The sequence below is a fragment of the Taudactylus pleione genome, unplaced genomic scaffold, assembly GCF_031769625.1.
Source record: "Taudactylus pleione unplaced genomic scaffold, aTauple2 ptg000077l, whole genome shotgun sequence".
In the NCBI taxonomy this organism is placed as follows: Eukaryota; Metazoa; Chordata; class Amphibia; order Anura; family Myobatrachidae; genus Taudactylus; species Taudactylus pleione.
This window is the reverse complement of record NW_028284479.1, coordinates 127,942-150,870: the sequence shown is the minus strand read 5'-3', so window position 1 is coordinate 150,870 and position 22,929 is coordinate 127,942. Positions and strand designations below refer to the sequence as shown.

The window sequence follows — 22,929 nt, the reverse complement described above, 5'->3', positions numbered from 1 at the left end:
GTCCACATGCAAGTCTTTGAAGGGAACAAGTGACAAGGATGAAGAGAGTGAAAGTGCTTCACATAAAAATACACATCTAGTACATAATACGTGCAATGCGCACACGTACCACAAGATGTTTTGCGAGGAGAACGAGGATGGCACCGGGTAAAGAAGCAGCAATTGCACCTGTTTGGACAAAGGAAGGGATGGAGGGGAGGACACATAGTAAAAAAAAGAGTGCAACATGATACATGGAACCAACACATCAAACAGAATCAAGCGGTCAGTGAGTGAATCATGGCCCACTGAGGACTTAGTAATAACAATGGAGAAGGCAATGAGGAAAAGAAACATTACCATGGTAGGAGTTCTGTACGGCCTACGGCTCTTAGCAGCCATCGTAATGAGGAGGTGGTAGAAGGGCATTTAGGTAGCCAACAACTATGTATCAGATTGTCAGGTGGGGGAACATCCACATTGAGGCAATAAAAATAGATGCTGAAAACCAAATGGTAAATGCTCCTCGGAACCTAGAAATATTAGTCTTTAAAGAAAGAAGCAGCAGTAGGAAAACACTGTGGGAGGACAGACAATCATTATCTTGAAGACCAGATCCCAGAGATTCAACAGCATCAGACTCCTCATCCAAATAAGCGACAGCATCAGCTGCAGTGGTGAAACCTTATACTTTACCATCATAAAGGCACGACCGCTCCAGGCATAATAAAGCAAATTTGTAACCAACTTTTTTAAGATAGGGAAACTTTATTTTGCTCCTTGGACACATAATAATTTTTAAGAACACACAACTTGGAGTCATTCCACTGCAAATTACGATGTTTCAGTGAAGCACGCCAGAGCACTTCTTTGAGTACATAATTGAGACAACGAAAAATCACCAGTCTGGGGCTAGCAGATGCATGATCATGGCCCAATACGGTGTGCGTGTTCAGTAACAAAGTCTGAGCACTCATCCATAACGCCAAGCAGTTCAGATAGGGTTTGACGGAGAAAATGGAGGGTTCTGGGCTTTTACGAGACACAGGGAGACTAACCACATGGAGGTTACTACGTCTGGACCAATTCTAAACCCGGTGTGCTGATCACCAGACTTGCATCAAGCTAAAAGAGAGGTACTAGGTAAGCGCTTAACCTGGCGACAAGGGCATATTTTGGCTATACATTGATTCTTTTAAAACAAGGACACAAATTGGCTGCAAGGTGGACTTTTTCTGCAATTTGAATGCACTGCAATTATATTAGCTAAGTTTGGAAACTTAATGAAATTATTAGAATGTATCTTTTGGCATTATATATTGGTACAAAGCAGTTTTAATATATTTGTGTGTATATGTATACATTTTTGATTACAATACTAAATGATATTAATACTTGCGCTACCTGTAAAATAACATCATTTTAGCAATGTGCATACAGTAATGTAAAGTAATCAACACATCCTAAATTGTCCTGATTCAAGCAGGACAGTCCCAATTTTGGAGTACACCACATTGTTGCAACAGTCGGCTGATTGCATGCGTATTAGCAACTGATTGCATGCGTATTAGCAACTGATTGCATGCGTATTAGCAACTGATTGAATGCGTATTAGCAACTGATTGCATGCGTATTAGCAACTGATTGAATGCGTATTAGCAACTGTGATCCAACTGAATCAGGCCCATAGTCACTTTGTCCATCATGTTCTGCTGTGCTTGTACTCCTCTCAGTGGCGTCAGAAGGGGGGTGCGGCCCGCATCGGGTGTCACCCTTAAAGGGGGTGACACCAAAAACAGCAGCATACAGACCCGCGGGCCGCACCTGCTGCCAGCACACCCCCTTCCTCTCCACCGAGGTCCTGCAGTCTGCCGCCGCCGCCGGGAGTGACTTAGTTCTCTCTCCGCGGCCAGCGTCCAGAGCCACACACAGGCACAGAGCATTTCTATGTGCCTGTGTGTGGCTCTGGACGCCGGCCGCGGTGACGTCATCACTCGCGCGGCATGAGGAAGGAGGTGCGCGCCCAGAACCCTCCTGGTGGAAGCCAGCCTGGAGTGAACATCCTGAAGATAGGTAAGTAGTATTGCACAGGGGAGGGGGCACAGCATAAGGGACATTACTGGGGGTGTTCTGGGGGCACTACTGGGGGTACTGTATAGGGGGCACAGTATAAGGGCATTATAGAAGGCACAGCATATGGGGCACTACTGTCTGGGGGCACTGCATAAGGGGAGCTCCTGCGGGGTACTGTATAAGGGCACTACTGGGGTACTGTATAAGGGCACTATAGGGGGCACTGTATAAGGGCACTATAGGGGACACTGTATAAGGGGTGCTACTGGGGTAATGTATAAGGGCACTATAGGGGGCACTGTATAAGGGGTGCTACTGAGGGTACTGTGTAAGGGCACTACTGAGGTACTGTATAAGGGCACTATAGGGGGCACTGTATAAGGGGTGCTACGGGGGGTACTGTATAAGGGCACTACTGGGGTACTGTATAAGGGCACTATAGGGGGCACTGCATAAGGGGAGCTACTGGGGGCACAGCATCAGGGGCTCTAATACAGGAAGCATTGCATAATGGGCTTTAATATAGGAGGCATTGCATAATGGGTTCTAATACAGGAAGCACTGCATATTGGGCACAACTACAGGGGGCATTGCATAAAGGGGTATTACTAAAGGGGAAACTGCATAATGGACACTATTACTGGGGGCATTGAATAAGGGGCACTACTACTGTGGGCATTGTGTATAAGTGTCAATAACGTGGTCATTGTGTGAAATGGGCACTACTGTGTGTCAGAACATAAATAAGGGACACTACTTTATGGTGTATTGTGAATCTCTAGCACTATGTGCGGTGTAATGTGGATAAGATTGTGCTACTGTGTGGCGTAATTTGAATTAGGGATAGTATTGTATGGCCATGTCCCTTTCTTTCAAGATCACGCCCCTTTTTTGCGCTACACGCCTTAGGCGCATGCTGTCCTTTTATTGATAAATCGCCGGGGGAGGGGGGGGGTCGTTCCACCACATCTCTAGGACCACTTTAAGCATTGCTACCCAAAATATCGGGCGTGGCATCGACACGCCTGCCGGGTGCGCCTGGCATTCCGTGAGGAGCACAGTGTGACTGCTGGACTGGTAAGGGGGAAGAGTTCGCGGAGCAGCGCTCCATGGTCCCGATTTTTTTTTTGTGGGGGGGGGGGTGTCACCGTGCATTACAGTACCGGGTGACACCAACCCTAGTGACGCCTCTGACTCCTCTCTGTTTTATGGTTCTGCCTGTTTTGTTGCCCCTCTCATCGTGTCATCTCCTCTATGTGCTACATTAGTCCTTGTATATCTATCTAAGATGGCATAAGTCTCATCCAATAGAGAAGCACAGGAAAAGTAACAAAAATGTCCTAGCATATTAAATGGCAATGTGTACAGCCAGACAATGCAGTGATTCTACTCTACTACAGACCACTATACAGTAACCTGGTCCTGAGGTGCATAAACTAAAATCACTGCTGACCTAGAGGAACCATACTTTCAAGACCATTATACAATCGGACATATAAAACAAACTATTATAGTTTGATACATTCTAACCTGTCACATGTCATTGTAAATAATAAAATAAAAATGTGTTATTGATTTTAAAAGCATGTTTTTTAAAAGTAGTATTTTCATGGAAAAGACTTTTTAAACTGTAATAAAGTTTATTTTGTGCAAAGTAACCGCAAAGTTAAGCAGAATTATGTAGAAAACAAACATTTTATAGCCAACAAATCTAGGAATATTTTTTATTAAAACAAGCCAATTTAAAAAAAAAATTATTACATCTATGCTATACAATCAAAAAAATAATAAATAATAACTGAAGAAAATATTTTAAAGAAAGCCAGTTGATTTGCTATGTAGTCCTTGGTATAATATATTTATATATTTCGATCGCAGGGATTCCAGCGCTCAGAATACCGGCGCCGGAATCCCGACACTTGTCAGAATCCCGGTGCTGGCATTCCGACCACCGGAAACCCGAAGGTATGTAGCGGGGGTTGGGGGGAGGATTAGGGTTAGGCACTAAGCGGGGAGGGTTAGGTTTAAAGTGCGGGGAGGGGGAGGTTAGGTTAGGCACGGGGGAAGGAGGGTTAGGGTGGGAGGGTTAGAATACTGACCGACAAGTGTCGGTATTCTAACCCTGTCGGGATGCCAGTGTGGGGATTCTCACCTCCGGGATCCTGAGTGCCGGCATCCCATACCCATCCCATAAAAGTTGTCAGTGTGTGTGTGTGAATTCAAATTCCCTGTTACTTTTTACTTGAAATAGTTTGTCCAGCAAAGTTAGATCTCTTTGCGCACCTGATGTCTCTTGGGTGGAAAAGGGGTCTGAGACGTTGGATAACGTCCAGGGACGTGGTACCAGGCAGACTGATGTACTAATTTGCAACGTTCAGATTTTGACAATGGTCGATTAAGAGAAACTAAAGATAAAATATCACTGAGGGGGCCTGACATAGATGTCTGACACACACTTCCTGGGCAAGAGTATAGGGTACTTGTCAAGCAGCTTGTCCCTGAAGCAGGCCTTTTTCCAATACATTTTGATATTGGGCACATTAAGGCTGTTTCTGAATTAGTGTCTCGTTGCCACAAGTATTCTTCCTCTTCATTATTCTTTAGTTTTTGGTTCTTAGGAAGGATTGTGTGGGCAGTGTGTGCTCTCCTGATACTGCGCTTCAATAAAAAGTAATCTGATCCATTGTCAATTAAGGAGTTTGAAGCCTCAGGGGGTTTTCTGAGAAATTCGGTATCAAGGTGGACTAATGTTGGCTGAACATTAAAACATCTCCTGTGGGCAATTGCACTTGTATTTCTGGGCTGGTTTTCAACTCCGAAAAGTACTGGCACTTTGTTTCTGTTGCTTTTGAACTCCTTCAGTGAGCTAAGCATTAAGAAAATAAGAAATACACATGATATAATACAATGCTTTATCCAGCTCACCAGTTAATGAACAAGATTAAAGCATACAGTATTTGCCTACTTTTGAAAAAGCATTTAAGGGAGATTGTTTAAGCAACACCTATGAGCGTGGCGGAAAAGTAGGCGTGTACTGCTACATCTGAGAGGTATGTCATAAACTGATTTCCATCTAAATGTAAATGAGCCCCAAAGCAGTTAGTAAGATCTACTTGTTGATGAAAACAAACATTTCAGAAAATGCATGTAGCCATAGGGATCATTGTGCCTTATAACCAATGCAGAGAAATTTGCTAATGATTCTTATATGTCTTTTTTTTATATAACAGCTTCACAATGGTTGTAAGGTGCAATAAGGGATATTGCTAGGGGTATATTTACTAAAGTGAGAGTTTTTAGAAGTGGAGATGTTCCCATAGCAACCATATTCTACTTAACATTTAACTAGCACCTTCTAGAAGATAGTGGCTAGAATCTGATTGGTTGCTATGGGCAACATCTCCACTTCTAAAAACTCTCACTTTAGTAAATTTGCCCCCTAGACTCTTCAGAGAGTCAGGAAAGTTGCTACTGTATCAGGGAGAGTGGATAAGTATGGATTACATTGGAGGCAGTGATTTGTGTACTGAACCAAAATTATTTGTGAAAATTCATGTTATGATTTCAATAAGAAATGATGACATCAGAAAGACACAAGGTACAGCGTTTCACCTGAATTTGTAAGCTAAATATTGTTTTACTCAACAAGATGGCTGTAAGCGATGAGCAGACTTAACTGAAATAAACTACAGCGAATATAATGCACTCTAAATAATGATCAAATCTTACAGTGGAACAAAACGCTCAAAGTAAAATGTTTATATCTTACGAAGAATATAAAAACCAGAGGAGGCGATCTAAAAAGTTAAATAAAACTTGCTACAGTATATAATTGTAAGCAAACAAATGAGGAAAAAAAACATAGTTTAATTAGTGTAATTTAAAAGGTAATAATAGTTTAGATTTGCTCCGTATATGTGCAACTACACATTGAAGTGTAAAAAAACTGGTGCAAATGTGGTGTTGCTCACAGAGATAACCAGCTTCAATCTGCAATATGTCTAGAGAAATATTTCTGGCTCCAAGTAGTGATAACAAGTAGCTGCAACAGCTTATAAGCAACAACAACTATAGACAGATTTGGGACGTTGAATATTTGGGTTTTTTTTTAGTGCTTTTAGCTGCCTGTACTTCACAAACTGTATAGGGTACTTGCAGCCAGGCAGGAGATATATAAACTGGCTAGTGTGCTCTTACATAGTACCATAGCCATAACTAGACATTTTGGTGCCGTGTGCCAGAAAGAGCTTTGGTGCTCCCCCCAACATAAACAGGGACAGTGCTCACCGCAGGCGCACAGGGCGCACAGGCCAAAAAAGGGGCATGGTCTCATAGGGAGAGGGAGTGGCCACACTATAGTACCCTAGTGCCCCTTATTCACATTACACTACATACTAGTGTCCCTTATACACATTACACTAAAGTGTAGTAGTGACCCTTACACATTATGCCACTCAGTACAAATTCCCCCCATTACACATTTTGCCACGCAGTACAAATTCCCCCATTACACATGCCACACAGTACAAATTTCCCCATTACACATGCCACACAGTACAAATTCCCCCATTACACATGCCACACAGTACAAATTCCCCCCATTACACATTATGCCACACAGTACAAATTCCCCCATTACACATGCCACACAGTACAAATTCCCCCATTACACATGCCACACCGTACAAATTCCCCCCATTACACATGCCACACAGTATAAATTCCCCCCATTACACATGCCACACAGTACAAATTCCCCCCATTACACATTATGCCACACAGTACAAATTCCCCCCATTACACATTATGCCACAGTACAAATTCCCCCCATTACACATTATGACCACACAGTACAGATTCCCCCATTACACATGCCACACAGTACAAATTCCCACCATTACACATGCCACACAGTACAAATTCCCACCATTACACATTATGCCACACAGTACAAATTCCCTGCTTACACATTATGCCACACAGTACAAATTCCCCCATTACACATTATGCCACACAGTAAGAATTCCCTTCTTACACATGCCACACAGTACAAATTCCCACCATTACACATGCCACACAGTACAAATTCCCTTCTTACACATTACGCCACACAGTACGAATTCCCCCCATTACACATTATGCCACACAGTACAAATTCCCCCCATTATACATTATGCCACACAGTACAAATTCCCCCCATTACACATTATGCCACACAGTAGAAATTCCCCCATTACAATTCCACACAGTACGAATTCCCCCATTACACATTACGCCACACAGTACGAATTCCCCCATTACACATTATGCCACACGGTACAAATTCCCCCATTACACATTATGCCACACAGTACGAATTCCCCCCATTACACATTATGCCACACAGTACAAATTCCCTCATTACACATTATGCCACACAGCACAAATTCCCCCCATTACACATTATGCCACACAGTACAAATTCCCCCTATTTCACATTATGCCACACAGTACAAATTCCCCCATTACACATTATGCCACACAGTACAAATTCCCCCCATTCCACATTATGCCACACAGTACAAATTCCCCACATTACGCCACACAGTACAAATTCCCCCATTACACATTATGCCACACAGTACAAATTCCCCCCATTACACATTACGCCACACAGTACAAATTCCCTTTTTACACATTATGCCACACAGTACAAATTGAGTCATTACACCTGCCACACAGTATGAATTCCCCCCATTACACATGCCACACAGTACAAATTCCCACCATTACACATTATGCCACACAGTACAAATTCCCTTCTTACACATTATGCCACACAGTACAAATTCCCCCATTACACATTATGCCACACAGTAAGAATTCCCTTCTTACACATGCCACACAGTACAAATTCCCACCATTACACATGCCACACAGTACAAATTCCCTTCTTACACATTACGCCACACAGTACAAATTCCCCCCATTACACATTATGCCACACAGTACAAATTCCCACCATTACACATTATGACCACACAGTACAAATTCCCCCATTACACATCCCACACAGTACGAATTCCCCCCATTACACATTATGCCACACAGTACAAATTCCCCCATTACACATTATGCCACACAGTACAAATTCCCCCCATTACACATTATGCCACACAGTAGAAATTCCCCCATTACACATTCCACACAGTACGAATTCCCCCATTACACATTATGCCACACAGTACGAATTCCCCCATTACACATGCCACACAATACAAATTCCCCCCATTACACATTATGCCACACAGTACAAATTCCCCCCTTCACACATTATGCCACACAGTACAAATTCCCCCATTACGCCACACAGTACAAATTCCCCCCATTACACATTATGCCACACAGTACAAATTCCCCTATTACACATTACGCCACACAGTACAAATTCCCTGCTTACACATTACGCCACACAGTACAAATTCCCTTATTACACATTATGCCACACAGCACACCCCACCACCTCCTTACACACTTACACATTAAGCCACACAGTACAAAGCGCTCCCTCCCCAGGTTTCTCAGCACTTACCTGTACAGCTCCAGAGCATCACTGTAGGAGCTAGGGGAAGCACCAGTCTCTGTCCCCGCCTGTGCCGCCTCCTCTGCACTGACTAGGCTGCAGCCCAATTCTGAAGGAACGGCTCCTCGGCGCAGGGCACTGGACTAGATTGGGGGAGACGTCATGACGTCTCTCCCAGTCCTTGAAGACACTACAGCAGACAGGGGAGGGGGCAAAGGTCAGGGGGCAGGCAGCTGCAGCACTGCCCATTGTAATGTGTATTACAGATGTTATACATTGCAGGGGGTGGCCGCGGTAGAATAAAAGGCGAGCTAGAGGGAGTGATCGCTGGTGGAGGCGACTGGCTTCCGCCCACAGGGCATGTGTGCTCTGTGTGGGCGCACCGGCCGCAGGCACCACCCCAGTTACGGCCCTGCACAGTACGCATACAGTATATATGAATAACTGACTTAGCAGAGTTTGGAGTAGATGTATCAGTCCTTGGAGAGAGATGAAGTACCAAGTAATCAGCTTCTGTAATTTTTCAAACAAATCCTGTAAAATGGCAGTTAGGAGCTGATTGGTTGGTACTTCATCTCTCTCCACTTTATCTCTCTCCAAGGTTTGATACATCTCCCCTTCTATTGCTAAGCAAAATCTCATAATTGCACCATTCCAATATACACATGGCCTGGACTTTACAAATGTCAAGTAACTCACTTGTAGAGATTGTTTGCGAGAAATGTGCTATTTATAACAATGGAATGTAGAACACAGGTATGAGATCCACGAACCTTCTAGATTTCCGTTTCACCAGTTGTTAGTATACAATGCTCAAGCGTTATTCAGTCTTACACTGAGTTACTCATGCATTCATGTAATATATATGTTTGCACCAAAATGACTAATCAAAACATGCAGCTATACAGTATAACTAAATAACAAATCAAATATATTACATTTTAAAGTTTAAACTGTAGACTTCACATTGGCTGCATATCTATATAATAATTGGTGGTGGTCTGTCCCGGCTCCATCGAGCACCAGTGATAGGAGGCGAAGTGAGCACAGGCTGACCACTTACTAGCTTTTAGGTACTTAATAACTTTTGTTACTTTAAGTTTTATGCACATTTGAACTGTAGGTGTTTCTTATATTATTTTTGTATTTCTCCCCAAATGGCTTCTCTATCCACATTACTCCATCTCTACATCCCAATGGATCTTACCATACCTGCTTTACATTTTCTAAGGATACCCCAACAAGAGGCTGTTTTGCAAGGAAGCAAAAACAAATAGAAAACCTATTTTGGGGGCACGCTTATTAATTATTTTTAATTCCCTTCTAATTAGCTATGTATTTTTAATATATATAGAAGTCAATTAACCTATCAGTACCCATTTGCTGTGAGAGTGTCCTATGCACACTCCACACAGCTAGGCCCTGGTTGGAATTGAAATCATGACACCATTGCTGTGAGGCCGCAATGTAAACCACTGTGCTACCATGCTTTAGGGACACAGGGCCTCTTTCAGAGGCGGTCGTTAGATGCAAGCGGTCGCTCTGAATCAGGGCGGCCGCTTGCATCCTGAACGGCCGCCTCCTTGTCGATCGTTAAGCTGTGGGTTAACACCCACAGCTCTAACGACCATCGGGGCTTACGACCAGACCCTAGGGTAGGGTCTGGGCACTCGTAAGTCCCAGGGAGCTTCCTGCTCTGTTCGAGTAGGAAGTTCCCCACTGACATCAGCAATGATGTCAGTGGTGCCGCCCCCAAACGGCAAGCGTTTCAACTGGAACGCCTCCGTTTGGCCGGGCACACCCCCTGGCCCGCCCAGCAAACGGAGCGAGCCGTCACTCGACATCGACAGCTCGTCCCGTCTGCTACGAGACCCCTAACGATGGAGCGCCCGTCGTTAGCTGGGTCTCGCGCATGCGCTGTGGGTGGCTCAGCGCTCACGACCGACTCTGAATGAGCTCCACAGTATGGTGTATGATAATTTTCCTGTTTAATGTATTTATCAAAAAAAAAGTTTTTCCTCAAATGATTCAAAATGTTTTAGAACTGCAGCAACTTCTTTTGTTGAGTGTCCTGAAAAGGATATCAGTGATGTCGAGGCTACATCCACCTGTATTTCTTATTCCTTAGTTTAATAATTGTACTTCAGACACACAGGGTTTTTAAATGGGGATACTATGTATAAAAATAATATATTATGTGGTTATGAGACTTTTTCTAAAGGTTTTTTAGTTTAAATTTTTGTACGTATAAACGTATATTGTTCATGTTATAAGGGTGCAAACATTATTTCAAATATACATTTAATTAGCAGTCTGTATGTATTTAACTAACAAATATTTTTTTAAGTTATTCTCAAGAATACTTTCATGTCTGTTTTTAAACAGTTGTTATTGGCATAAAGAATGCAAGCAAAGTATGCAGATATACAGGATAGGAGATACAGTGTTATGTAAATACAAAAGCATATACAAGGAGCATAATGGGGAAGACAAAGGGCCTGATTCAGACCCACTCGCGAGCGGCTGTACGCTCGCAAGTGGGTCGATGGTCTGCACTGAGCATGCGCACGACGGAGGGAGCTCCGTCGTGCGCATGCGCCAGACACGACGAGCGAAGGACTTTCCTTCGCTCGTTGTGTCCGATCAAAGGGGGCGTGCTGTCAATGTTGATTGACAGCACGCCCCCTTTGGTGGGCGTGCCGGGGGCGTGCCTCCCTGACGGGGGCGTTCCCACGGGAACGCCTCCCGTCAGAAGCCGGCCCACTGACATCACTAGTGATGTCAGTGGGAGTGATTTTGGCTCTGATAGAGCCAAAATCACTCCGGAGCTTGCGGTTGAAAACCTCAACCGCAGGCTCCGGCTCGCAATTTCGATGGTCGCGATGGTCACGACCATCGCGGCCATCAAAATGCACGCTCGTATAGCCTGTGGGTGGTGACCCACAGCTATACGAGCGTCCAGGAGGACGCTCCATGAAAAATGAGCCCGGCCCTCATGCAGAGCGTGCGCTCTGCTCAGAGCGTACGGCTCTGAATGAGGGCCAAAGAGGGTAGCGGCGGAAGAGGGGGGCGAGTTTAATCATGGGGTTCTGTATGGTGAAACATAATACTTTATTTAGATACGATGAAGAAGGGTAAAGTATGGGGTTTACTTAAGTATCAAGAGAGGTTGCGCTGCAGGGACCACAAAGTATTTCATAATGTGGACAGAGATTGTAGGAGATAGTTTAAGAGTAGATCACATTTTTTGTGAAACTTTTCAACAATCTTTTTCAATAACTAGAAGAGCCTTAAGTTGTTCAAAATATAAGACAGAATGTAATGCAGATTTAACAGTTCAATATTTATAACAGAAGATCTCGTCAGGTAAGTTTTTTTACTATTACTAACCTTCTCCCCCCCTAACCCTCCCTTAGGGGTGCCTATCCCTAACCTCCCCCCAAGTGCCTAACCCTAATCTCCCCTGTAAGTGCCTAAACCTAACCCCGCTTCCCCGCAGCCTAAACCTAACCCTCCTGGGGGGGTGCCTAACCCTAACCTCCCCCCGGGGGTGCCTAACCCCCCTTCCCATAGCCTAACCCTAACCCTCCCAGGGGGTGCCTAACCCTAGTCCCTCCTGGGAGCCCCTAACCTAACCCTCCCCCCCGTGGCTGTCAGCGCCCGCTGCCCGGCTTACCTTCGTTCGGCATTAAGTCAGAAACTACTGTGCTCAGCCTGCTGCATGAGGGGGCCCAAACGGAGCCTCCTCTCTTAAAACGCTCCTGTGAAGGGGGATTCGAAGAAAGCCATTTCTGTAGGATAGTAATTTGTTTTAATGTACTGATGTGTCCACATACATCTATACTCCGTACGCTACAAGTTGCGTTACACATAATGCGTGAGTGCCGTGTGACTTGGTAGCATCGTGCATTATTCTGTGCAAATTTTTCCATTTGAATGCGTTTAATTTGCACAGCGATGCGAATAGGACACACAAGTAGCATCTGCTGATTAAAATGATATGCAGCATGCCTATATTCTGTGTGTGAATATGCAGTCTCATATAGAATATAGGCATGCTGCATATCATTTTAATCATCATAAACTGCGTGTGTCCTATTCAAATCGCTGTACGAACTAGATGCATTTGAAGGGTAAAAGTCACACAGAAAGACGCTCGATGCTACCGAGTCACGCCATGGCAGCTAGAAGGGCTGTTTAACGCGCAAGGAGGTTATACAGTATGTATGGGGACACATCTGTAACTGAATCTGCCCGGCTATTTTTAGTATAATATACTCAAAAAAGTCATTGTTATTTATGTAACTTTTCCATTGTACTGTGCATTGTAGTGTGTTTTTTTATGTCTCTCTCTTTTGCTACACTTAATTTTAGCTTATGCTTCACCTGTTTTGGACAAAGAACAATGGGCCAGATTCATTACGGATCGCAACTGCAACAGCGTACACAGATCGGCTGATGGTGCATACTGCGTACATGAGTTGGCATTGGGATTGCACTGCGATCACCTACGTAGATACAAAACCATCGCAGATCGGGGGACGGGACGTCAGAGTTTGGGGGTGGTGACGGGGGAGTGGTTGTAGAAACGCAGACGTGCCTGTTCGTTTGAACGCCATTTCCTGGTTGTGCATAAATTAGCCACTGTGACGGCATACACAGCTTGAGTACTCATTGCGTGCGACGAAATAAGCAATTTCTGAGTAAGGTCAGACCTGCTGTAATTGTGCTTGAGGGGCCGATGTTACTCGATGGTACTGATGTATACGCAGGTATGCGAGGTCATACAGATGTGAGATAGTGGTAGTGGGCGTCTATATGCTGGCTTTGCGATTGCAAACATTAGCATATTTTCACAGCAGATCTGCTTGCGTAATCGCAGCTGCGATCGCAATAGTGATCCGTAGTGAATCAGGCCCAATATTTGCTAATTAAGTGAAGGGTGGTAAAATCAAAAAGGAAAAACATACATGGTACAGGACTACTATACTTGAGTACATAGTTGCATGTGGACTCTTTGAAATGCAACAAAGACAAAGGGCCTGATTCAGACCAGGACGCTATTTGCGGTCTGTTCACGCCTCCATGTCTGAACGAGCGAACAAATCTTGCGGTCGTTCAGGAAAAGGGGGTGGCTATTCAAATGAACTGTTCGCTCTTTGCGGTCTGTTCACGCCTCCATGTCTGAACGAGCGAACAAATCTTGCGGTCGTTTTTTGGATAACTACGCCCCCTGGCCGCTCGCATCCTACGTCATGTCCGCTATTTATTAGATTAATCGAGTACATCGACCAGCGTATGAACTGCTCGCTATTCTTGTGGTTGGTTTTTCCTACCACAATCTTGCGAGCAGTTCTGACTATAAAATAACCCAGTGACGTGGTCAATGACGCTGCTGTATTAATTATGCACACTCATAAAACGCCCATTTTGACCGTTAAGGACGCCTGCATTCGGATCTCCACTCCCCGTTTTCAAGCACCTTCCCCTGTTACCACCCACATACGCCTCCTCCTGTCACTCAAAATAGCAGGCATTCGCTATTTAGCGAACAAACGATTTTCGGCCGCACTGACTGGTTCGCGCATGCGTATTACGATCCGTACGCATGCGCAGTTGGGCAAACATCGCTTGGAACGAACGAGTGGCCGCTTACGAGCGGCTCTGAATCAGGTCCAAAGTTTAATGGAACAGTCTCCAAGTGTGTGTTTTGTAACCTATGTACCAAAGTCCAAGCACTCATTTTACTTTGAATCCGTTTATAACTTAGGGCCTGATTCAGACCCACTCGCGAGCGGCTGTCCGCTCGCAAGTGGGTCGATGTTATGCACTGAGCATGCGCACGACGGAGGGAGCTCCGTCGTGCGCATGCGCCAGACGCGACGAGCGAAGGAAAGTCCTTCGCTCGTTGTGTCCGATCAAAGGGGGCGTGCTGTCAATGTTGATTGACAGCACGCCCCCTTTGGTGGGTGTGCCGGGGGCGTGCCTCCCTGACGGGGGCGTTCCCACGGGAACGCCTCCCGTCAGAAGCCGGCCCACTGACATCACTAGTGATGTCAGTGGGAGTGATTTTGGCTCTGATAGAGCCAAAATCACTCCGGAGCTTGCGGTTGAAAACCTCAACCGCAGGCTCCGGCTCGCAATTTCGATGGTCGCGATGGTCTCGACCATCGCGGCCATCACAAAGCACGCTCGTATAGCCTGTGGGTGGTGACCCACAGCTATACGAGCGTCCAGGAGGACGCTCCATGAAAATGGAGCCCGGCCCTCATTCAGAGCGTGCGCTCTGCTCAGAGCGTACGGCTCTGAATGAGGGCCTTAATTTCTTTGCATGAATTACTTTTTTGTTTGTAGTTCCTAAGAAATGTCTTCCTTAATTTGCAGAGAAGAATACAAGCCTCTCGCTCATCCCATGTAAAAGCTGCAAATAAAACCGCATGTAGTGTTCCTATCTAAACCTTCTAATCATGTGATCACATACATACATACATATATACATACATCAGCTGCACCTTGGATGATGTAAAATACAAGACTTACAATTGAACTTCACAGCTCAACGGATGATCAAGACCAACAATGCTGGTTCTGATGTCAAGGCATCTCTGAAGCATTTCTACAGCCTCTTTACTGTTTCCCAAATCATTGTGACATAGCAGCTTTCCTGTTCAAATAGTTTACACAAACAGAAACATAAAATAATTTATTAGAAAGGGAATTTTGTGCAAATCTCATCATGGGTTATAACAAAACACACATTATTGTTAGGGGTTCATAGCCAGGACATGCCAAACCCCTATCACACTGCCCAATAGCAGGGCTGTAATTACCGATGGGTGAGCAGTGCCAGCACCAGGTTGCAGCGCATAGAGGGAAGCACAGTCGCTACCCCACGGCACCTGTATTGGGCATGTAGGATGCCTGGAATGGAATAGCACCTTGCAGCTTAGAAAGCCGCTGACTGGAGCATTCTCCGGAGTGCTTTTACGTCATTGTGCCTAGCACAGGAAGATGCATTTGCTACATATGGCGCTCAAGCAATGGAATAATAAGTCAATTTGGACACATATGTGGATGATTTCTGGCTCTACTATAGCCTGAATGTGCGGCTGTAAAATAAGCAAACACACACGGAGGCCAAGAGCAGTCATCTTCTGACTACATTTATCACATACTTACATACTCTTTCTGAATGCCCTGGAGGTTTGTACCCCTTCCAGGATCCTGCTCACTTTTCGAGTGAGCCAACAGCTGAGGGTCCATCGAGGAGGTGCAAACCATAGATGGTTCATCATAGATAGTTTGTGTGCCATCGATGGTAATCACCGATGGGCCCATTGATGGAAACCATCGATTGCCACCCCACCGATGGCCATCCCTAGTACAGTGATCCTCAGCAGAGTGACAGTCTGCCAACATGTTTTTTTTTAAAACAAAGATCAAAAACAAATGTTAATTTAGAGTGGCATGAAAAGTTCATGTATCCTTCAATTAGCTCAAAACAGATAAATGAACATGGAGCAAAAATTATATATAATAGTAAAAAGCACACTGCTACATTAATTTGATATTGCATTATGGTGCTCACAGAACAAAAATGGAAATATTTAACAATCATGGTCTCACAAAACAATTAATATCTGTATCAGACCACCTGTAACAGGTATACAGTCAGCAAGTGAACAATGACTATACAGTCATAATGTTGACAGCAGAATGTAAAATTTTACTTTGTCAACATGGTTAAAATGTTGATATTCTACATATTGACACACTTAAAATGTTCACATATGGCATGTCCTTTCCGTTGACGTAAACGTAGCACATACAGATGTGTCCTCATCCACTACTGCCGCTGTCACGCCAAACAGCTCTTCTCGATGAGCCAGGTTCTGTGCAACTTGGCTTGCGGCAAGCGCCTTTTTTAGCTCAAATGCAGCGGTCGTGGCTTTTTTCACATCAAGTTCCCTTGTACAGATTCACGCTCAGTCATGGCTCACTCTCGTCTCCGGCTGCATTGTGTATTGAGACTAGTTGTATGAGGACACATATGTATGCTACACACATCTTGAGATACGCACATCTAGCTCTGGAAATTGTATCTTATTTGGGCACATTTTATGCCTACATATTTTACGGAAAAAGTGTCCAAATCTAGATCAGACCCAATATGTTCATGTAGCCTCAATCCAGTTATATAGCCAATATGCCCCAGTGTATCCAATATGCCTTTATAATTTCATATGCCCCTATATGATATATGGAACTGTGGTGAGAGGGGTTGTCTTTCACCTGAATTGCCCACATTCCTGTGGGATCAGCTCCCTTCAAGGGAGGCTAGAGTGAAGCCTGTGCATTCTGCAGTAGCAGTGGAGGTGTGGAACTTCGGGTTATCTGGCTTGCAAACACCCAGCTCGGATCATCACTGGAGAACAGGAAGAGCTTAAAACACTCATCCACCCAATGCTCTTGGCACTGACGCCAGCTAGCGGTCAGTTTAGTAGGCCAAAGTTTTTTTATTGCCAGGGACTGATGGGTTTGTCTGTTCTAGAATCATGGCACATTGAGCATGGCAGATTGTGGCTGCAGGCCATTGCAGCAGACTTACCATTAAGCACTGGGAGTGCTGGGACATTTACTTTAATTTATTTATTTATGTGATGTGCCTGTGTGTCCAGGCCTAAGCCTATGTATGCTAAAGTGCAGTGTCTGCTGCCATTAAATACACTGCTTTACCGAGTACCTGTCTGTCTAGAGTCCTTGGCCCTCATTCAGAGCCGCTCGTTAGCGGCAGTACGCTCGTTCCGAGCGATGTTTGCACATCTGCGCATGCGTACGCTTTTTAGTACGCATGCGCGAACCAGCCAGTGCGGCCGAAAATCCTTTGTACGCTATATAGCGAGTGCCTGCTATTTTGAGTGACAGAATGAGGCGTATGTGGGTGGTAACAGGGGAAGGTGCTTGAAAATGGGGAGTGGAGATCCGAACGCAGGCGTGCTTAAAGGTCAAAACGGGCGTTTTATGGGTGTGTATATTTAAAACAGCAGCGTCATTGACCACGTCACTGGGTTATTTTAGAGCCAGAACTGCTCGCAAATTTGTGGTAGCAAACACCAACCACAAGAATAGCGAGCAGTTCATACGCTGGTCGATGTACTCGATTAATCTAATAAATAGCGGACATGACGTAGGATGCGTGCGGCCAGGGGGCGTTTTTAACAAATAAACGAGCGTATGTTTTGCTCGTTCGTTCAGACTTAGAGGTGTGAACAGACTGCAATGTGCGTACGGATCATTTGAATAGCCACCCCTTGTTTTTAAACGAACGACCGCAAATAGCGAACGGCTCTGAATGAGGGCCCTTATTTCTACACTCCGTGTTACAGTACTTATTATGGTGCTGTCACCTGAACTAAGAAAAAGAATAAAATAACATTGCATTTAATTTTGATGTTGTTAACCATACACTATATTTAAAAGCTATAAAGATATAAACAATATAAAAATATATATCTTTCCTGATAGCCTCCCTTGACACTTTATATTGTAAAGTGTGAGTGTGCAGTGAAGGTTGGCAACAGTGAGGATATCTGGTGTAATTCTTTTTTGCATGTGTTCTTTATAATAAACATGCTGTGATTCATTACACAACAATTATAAGTTAAGTAGCACTCTCCAGAAATGATTAACCCAGATCTATCACAACTTACATTTTGCATAAGTTTCTTAAGATCTGTTTCCTACCAGCTAGAATTCCAATGCAACATTAGACAAAAGCCTCGGAGAACATTCTACCCTGGCATTCTTAGGACATTGCGTTCTGTAGAGTTTATTTTCTGGTGAGAATTACTTGTTTTTTATTATTTCCAGCAGAAAATAAATGCTAATCCAGGAACACAAGGCCCAGAATCACATTATACATAATGTATTCTGTATTCATTAGCATTACCTGCCTTAAGCAACGTATTGCTGAGACTTAATCTGAGATTCTGTCTAATTTCCAGGGATGGGGAATATTTTTCAGTGTCTTCTTTGATTTTTATAACACTCTTGTAGTATTCAAGTGCATGTAACCTTTGGGAACTGAAAAGACAAGCACATTAAAAAGCATTAGATAAGTCATGAAATGGGGCTAAGATACTTCAGTGCTGGCTATTATGGCAAGCATTCTAAAAACAAGTTACCTTTACACAGACAGAGGGCCGGATTCAGGTTGGTTCTCAAAGCTGCGTTCACTCGCACCACGCTCGCTGTGAGAATATGCTAATGAATGCAATGACATGGCAACCGCAGCTCTATACCAAGACGCCCACCACTGTATAAAGCCGCCCACTTCCCATGACATGCATCCGCAAGTCAGCAAAAACATCAGCAACATCGGAACCATCTGCACAGTTGTGGTTGACCTGACCCTACCACATAAACTGCTAAACTTCCTGTCACCAGCCAGTGTATGCTATCGCAGGGGCTTAATTATACACTCCCCTGTAACACCGTTTAAATGCCCAGACACGCCTGCATTTCTCTGACCACCCCCCCTTCACCACCCTCAAACGGTCACTTTCTGTCAATCACTTTGTGAAGACTTTGCGTGCTCACTGCGATCGCTTCCCGACCGCAGTGGCCGGTTCGCGCACACGCACTGCGTCTTATACGCATGCGCAGAATGCAAACATCAGCTATCTGCGTGCGAATGTAGCCCAGGCTTGCCTACCCTCCCGATTTGGCCAGGAGCCTCCCGATTTTCGGGTGCCGCTCCCGGCCCCCCAGAAAGGCAGGCAAGCCTCCCGGAAGTCTCACACCCTCCCCACCTCCCCCCTGAAAAACACAAATCCCCGCAGCGGGGGGCCCGGTGACGCGATTCGCGCAGAATCGCGTCATCATGGCCCCGCCCCCTGCTTCACAATGCCGAAAATCACGGCATTGTGAAGAGGGGGCGGAGTCACGATGACCCAATCGTGCGGCTCCGCCCCCAGTGTGACCCAAAATGGCTCCGCCCCCAATGGCCGGCCCCGCCCCCGCTATTAGCCGACAATCAGCTCTCTCCCGGAAGGCTGGAGCTGATTGTCGGCAAGTATGATGTAGCCTTGTGATTCAACCTGAATCAAGTCCAGGGTTCACAGGCTTTATCTTAATGGAAGAGCCACCCAGTCTCTGAGCAAAAGCATATAGACTTACTTACAGTAGGTGAAGGAGATTAAGCTAGGAGTTTCACATTCTGGGACTGATTCAGAGTCACACGAAATGCTAATGTTCACATCGTTGAGCGATATTTTGGTACTAAGCATGTGCAAAACTCCGTAAACCTTCATACGCACGAATGTGTATCAGATATGAACATTTGCATAAATTCGCAGACGGGCAACCGCCAAAAGACTCAGCCGCATCAGTGCCCACCTCGGGATCAGGTCTGTATCTTTCAGGTACTACAAAATCTTAATAGGAGGAACCATAGGCCAAGTTTTAAAGAGCTGTTGCGCAATAAATGGACTGTCAGACCTGACTCTATGGGGTCAATCCTATTCCATGCGAAGGGTGCGAGTTGCCTTTGCAACGGCTTTAATACGCTGGCAACGAACCGGCACCTCGCACCATTCATGCCCCGCTCTGAGCTCAAATTAATTTAATTTTGTTTGGAGCCCCATGGGGCTGTGAGAACTTAAGCAACGCGGGCTGTCGTCAAGCACGCCCATTGTCGCGATGACTCGCACCCGCGAGGACATCGCATGGAATAGGATTGACACCTATGTCTTTAAAACTAGTACTGAGAACAGTACCTTACACTGGGCCTGAATCAGAGATAGATGAAATTGCACAGCCGCATTTAAGCAACTGTGCAACACCGTCCAATATTCTATTACAGCAGGAGTCACCTGTAGGAAATAGAAGCCTTCTGTCAGCATCTGCAATCTGAGTGTTGCATCCGAAGATGCAGCATCGGATCACAAGTGTGACCATCGGTTGCAATGACTGCAGTGATCTCCCCCATCTAAGTAAACTCAAGCCTACTCAGTATGGGCAACGTACCTGCTCAGCCTGGATCAGGTAGTCTGTGTGGGATGGAGTAGATCCTGGCCCCAGCACTTCCAGAAATCTCCAAAAATGCAGGCCAACCATGCCCCTGCTCCGCCCCCAAACGGCTGCAGCATGTCCATCGTGCTGCAGCTTGGGGGAACAGCATGCTACTGTTTTTGAGCTCTTTATTTTTGTGTGCGCCTCTTTTCCTTAGGTATGTTGTCAGCACATTTCTGTGAACCTCTAAATGAGCCCCATAATGAGTTATAGTAAGTAGAGGATTGTATTTGGAAAAGTGGTATTAAAGCAACAGACTATTACATATTCTCTGCAGCAAATATTGGTACTATATAAATGAAGAAGAATAAACAAAGAATGTACAAAGTATGTACATTATACAGGGTATATATTATATAGTGTACTTGGGTGTTCATGCCTCATCAAAGATGTACAGTGGTTGAAGTGAGCTGGTAGCTGGTTGCATAAAGTTGTCATTCTTCCGTGTTTCAGACCTGAGGTTGTGATTGGATGGGGATGGGAGCCATCCATCAGAGTTACGTGTGAACAGTTCTGACTCCTTCCTTCCCCTACCTGGGACAGTGGGAAATGGCTCATGTGTACTGTATGTGTGTGTGTGTGTGTATGTGTGTGTGTGTATGTATGTGTGTGTAGTACAACAGGCTCCCAGCTTATGGGAATAGTAAGTAGTAACAATGTACCACAGAGCAGCTGTATAACAGCTACAGCATAACTTATCCCTTCTGTGCCACAGGGACTGACACAGCCTCCATTCATTCTGAGGGTTTATTATCATTCATCAAGTAAAACAGATTGGTTGTGTTTCCATACATCTTTCAAAACTGTAGCAGGTGTCTACCCCCAACCAGACAGTTGTCCTATTATTGTTTATCACCAGATGACTTACAAGCGTACTGCTGCGCTCAGATATGTTTTTGACATAGAGATTTCACCCAGCAAAAGATTTGTAGTTTGTGGAAGAGGAACGGTTAGATTTGGGCTCCGTTAAGAAGGAATTAATGCTACTTTTTAATATATATTAGAGATGAGCGGTTTGGTAAACAGCATCTTATTGGCTATCTGGCTCTCACATGTTTTGGATAGCCAATAAGAGAAATCCGAACTTGCGCTAATTTTGCAAAAAAAAATGTGTTGATATATTTGTTCTCTTGTAAATTCTTTTCTTATTTTTAGCCCTTACCTCACTGCTCCCTTACTGACTAGTGATCACCACCAGCAGCAGATGAGCCAACCAAGAACCTTTTGAGCTGTGTGCCTGATTCAGATATGTACGCAATGGCAAAATTTACGCAGTAGAGCGATTATCGGCCGACCGTGCATGCGTCTTAGCCGCAATGCGCACCCGCAAGTGATTGACAGGGGCCATTTTGTGGGAAGTGACAGGGAGTGGCAGCAAAAACTGGGTGTGTCGTGACTGGTTTCGGGGCGTGCATCTGCCTATATCTGCGATTCTATACGCAGCGCCTCAGTTCCCATGGCCATTCTGCGTGACCATAGGGTTACTCAGATGGTCGATTATCGAAGGATTTTTGTATGCACTTGCTTGGATCTGCGAGCACCAGTGGCGCACTGGGCCGGACTTCCCCCCCCTGGGCCAGTACAATGTTAGTATTCCATGGCCGTCTGGCTGTGGGAGTACTGTCAGGCAGATGGTGCTTCAGCTCTGACGAGCGGCTTCCCAGCCACACTGCTAGAGAGATCTGAGTTGCAGAGGCTAAACTACTAAGAAATGATCACTGTCGACCAATGGGGAGCCAGGTTTCCTTTCCCAGGAACTCTAGAGGTTGAAAAGTGGAAAAAGGGGGTGGGGCTTCTCGGGGAGACTGTCAGGGAAGAGGAGCTGACCCGCTCATTCAGACCCGCTCGCAAGCGCCTATGCACTCGCAAGTGGGTCGATGTTGAGGCCCTGCGCATGCGCAGCGGCCGCAATGCGCGAGCGCAAGCTCTGGAGCGAGAGAGAAATTCTCTCGTTCCGGGGCTCACTACAAAAGGGTCGGCTGTCGATGGTGATCGACAGCTCGCACCGTTTTGTAGGCGGGGTGGGGGGGTGGCAGGCCAAACGGAGGCGTTCCCGGCGGAACGCCTGCCGTTTGGGGGCGGCCCCACTGACATCACTCGTGATGTCAGTGGTGAGCTTCCGGCTCTAATAGAGCCGAAAGCTCACTGGGGCTTGCGGTAGACAAGACCCTACCACAAGGGTGTCATCGCAAAGCCCCGAAGGTCGCGATGGTCTTGACTATCGCGACCATCAACCTGGCAGC

General features: G+C 45.3%; 1 protein-coding gene across 1 annotated transcript in view; it reads right to left on the bottom strand.

Moving 5' to 3' along the window:
* Positions 1-3,826: 3,826 nt before the first annotated feature.
* Positions 3,827-22,929, bottom strand: part of LOC148532407 (tetratricopeptide repeat protein 41-like) — a 144,948-nt gene continuing 125,845 nt past the window's right edge. The window contains exons 13-15 of the mRNA XM_088467853.1: positions 18,564-18,697; positions 15,155-15,278; positions 3,827-4,918 (exon numbers count right to left, since the gene is read on the bottom strand). Of these exons, the coding sequence (XP_088323979.1) occupies positions 4,318-4,918; positions 15,155-15,278; positions 18,564-18,697 (859 nt within the window). The 3' untranslated portion in view covers positions 3,827-4,317. The remainder of the gene's footprint in view (positions 4,919-15,154; positions 15,279-18,563; positions 18,698-22,929) is intronic.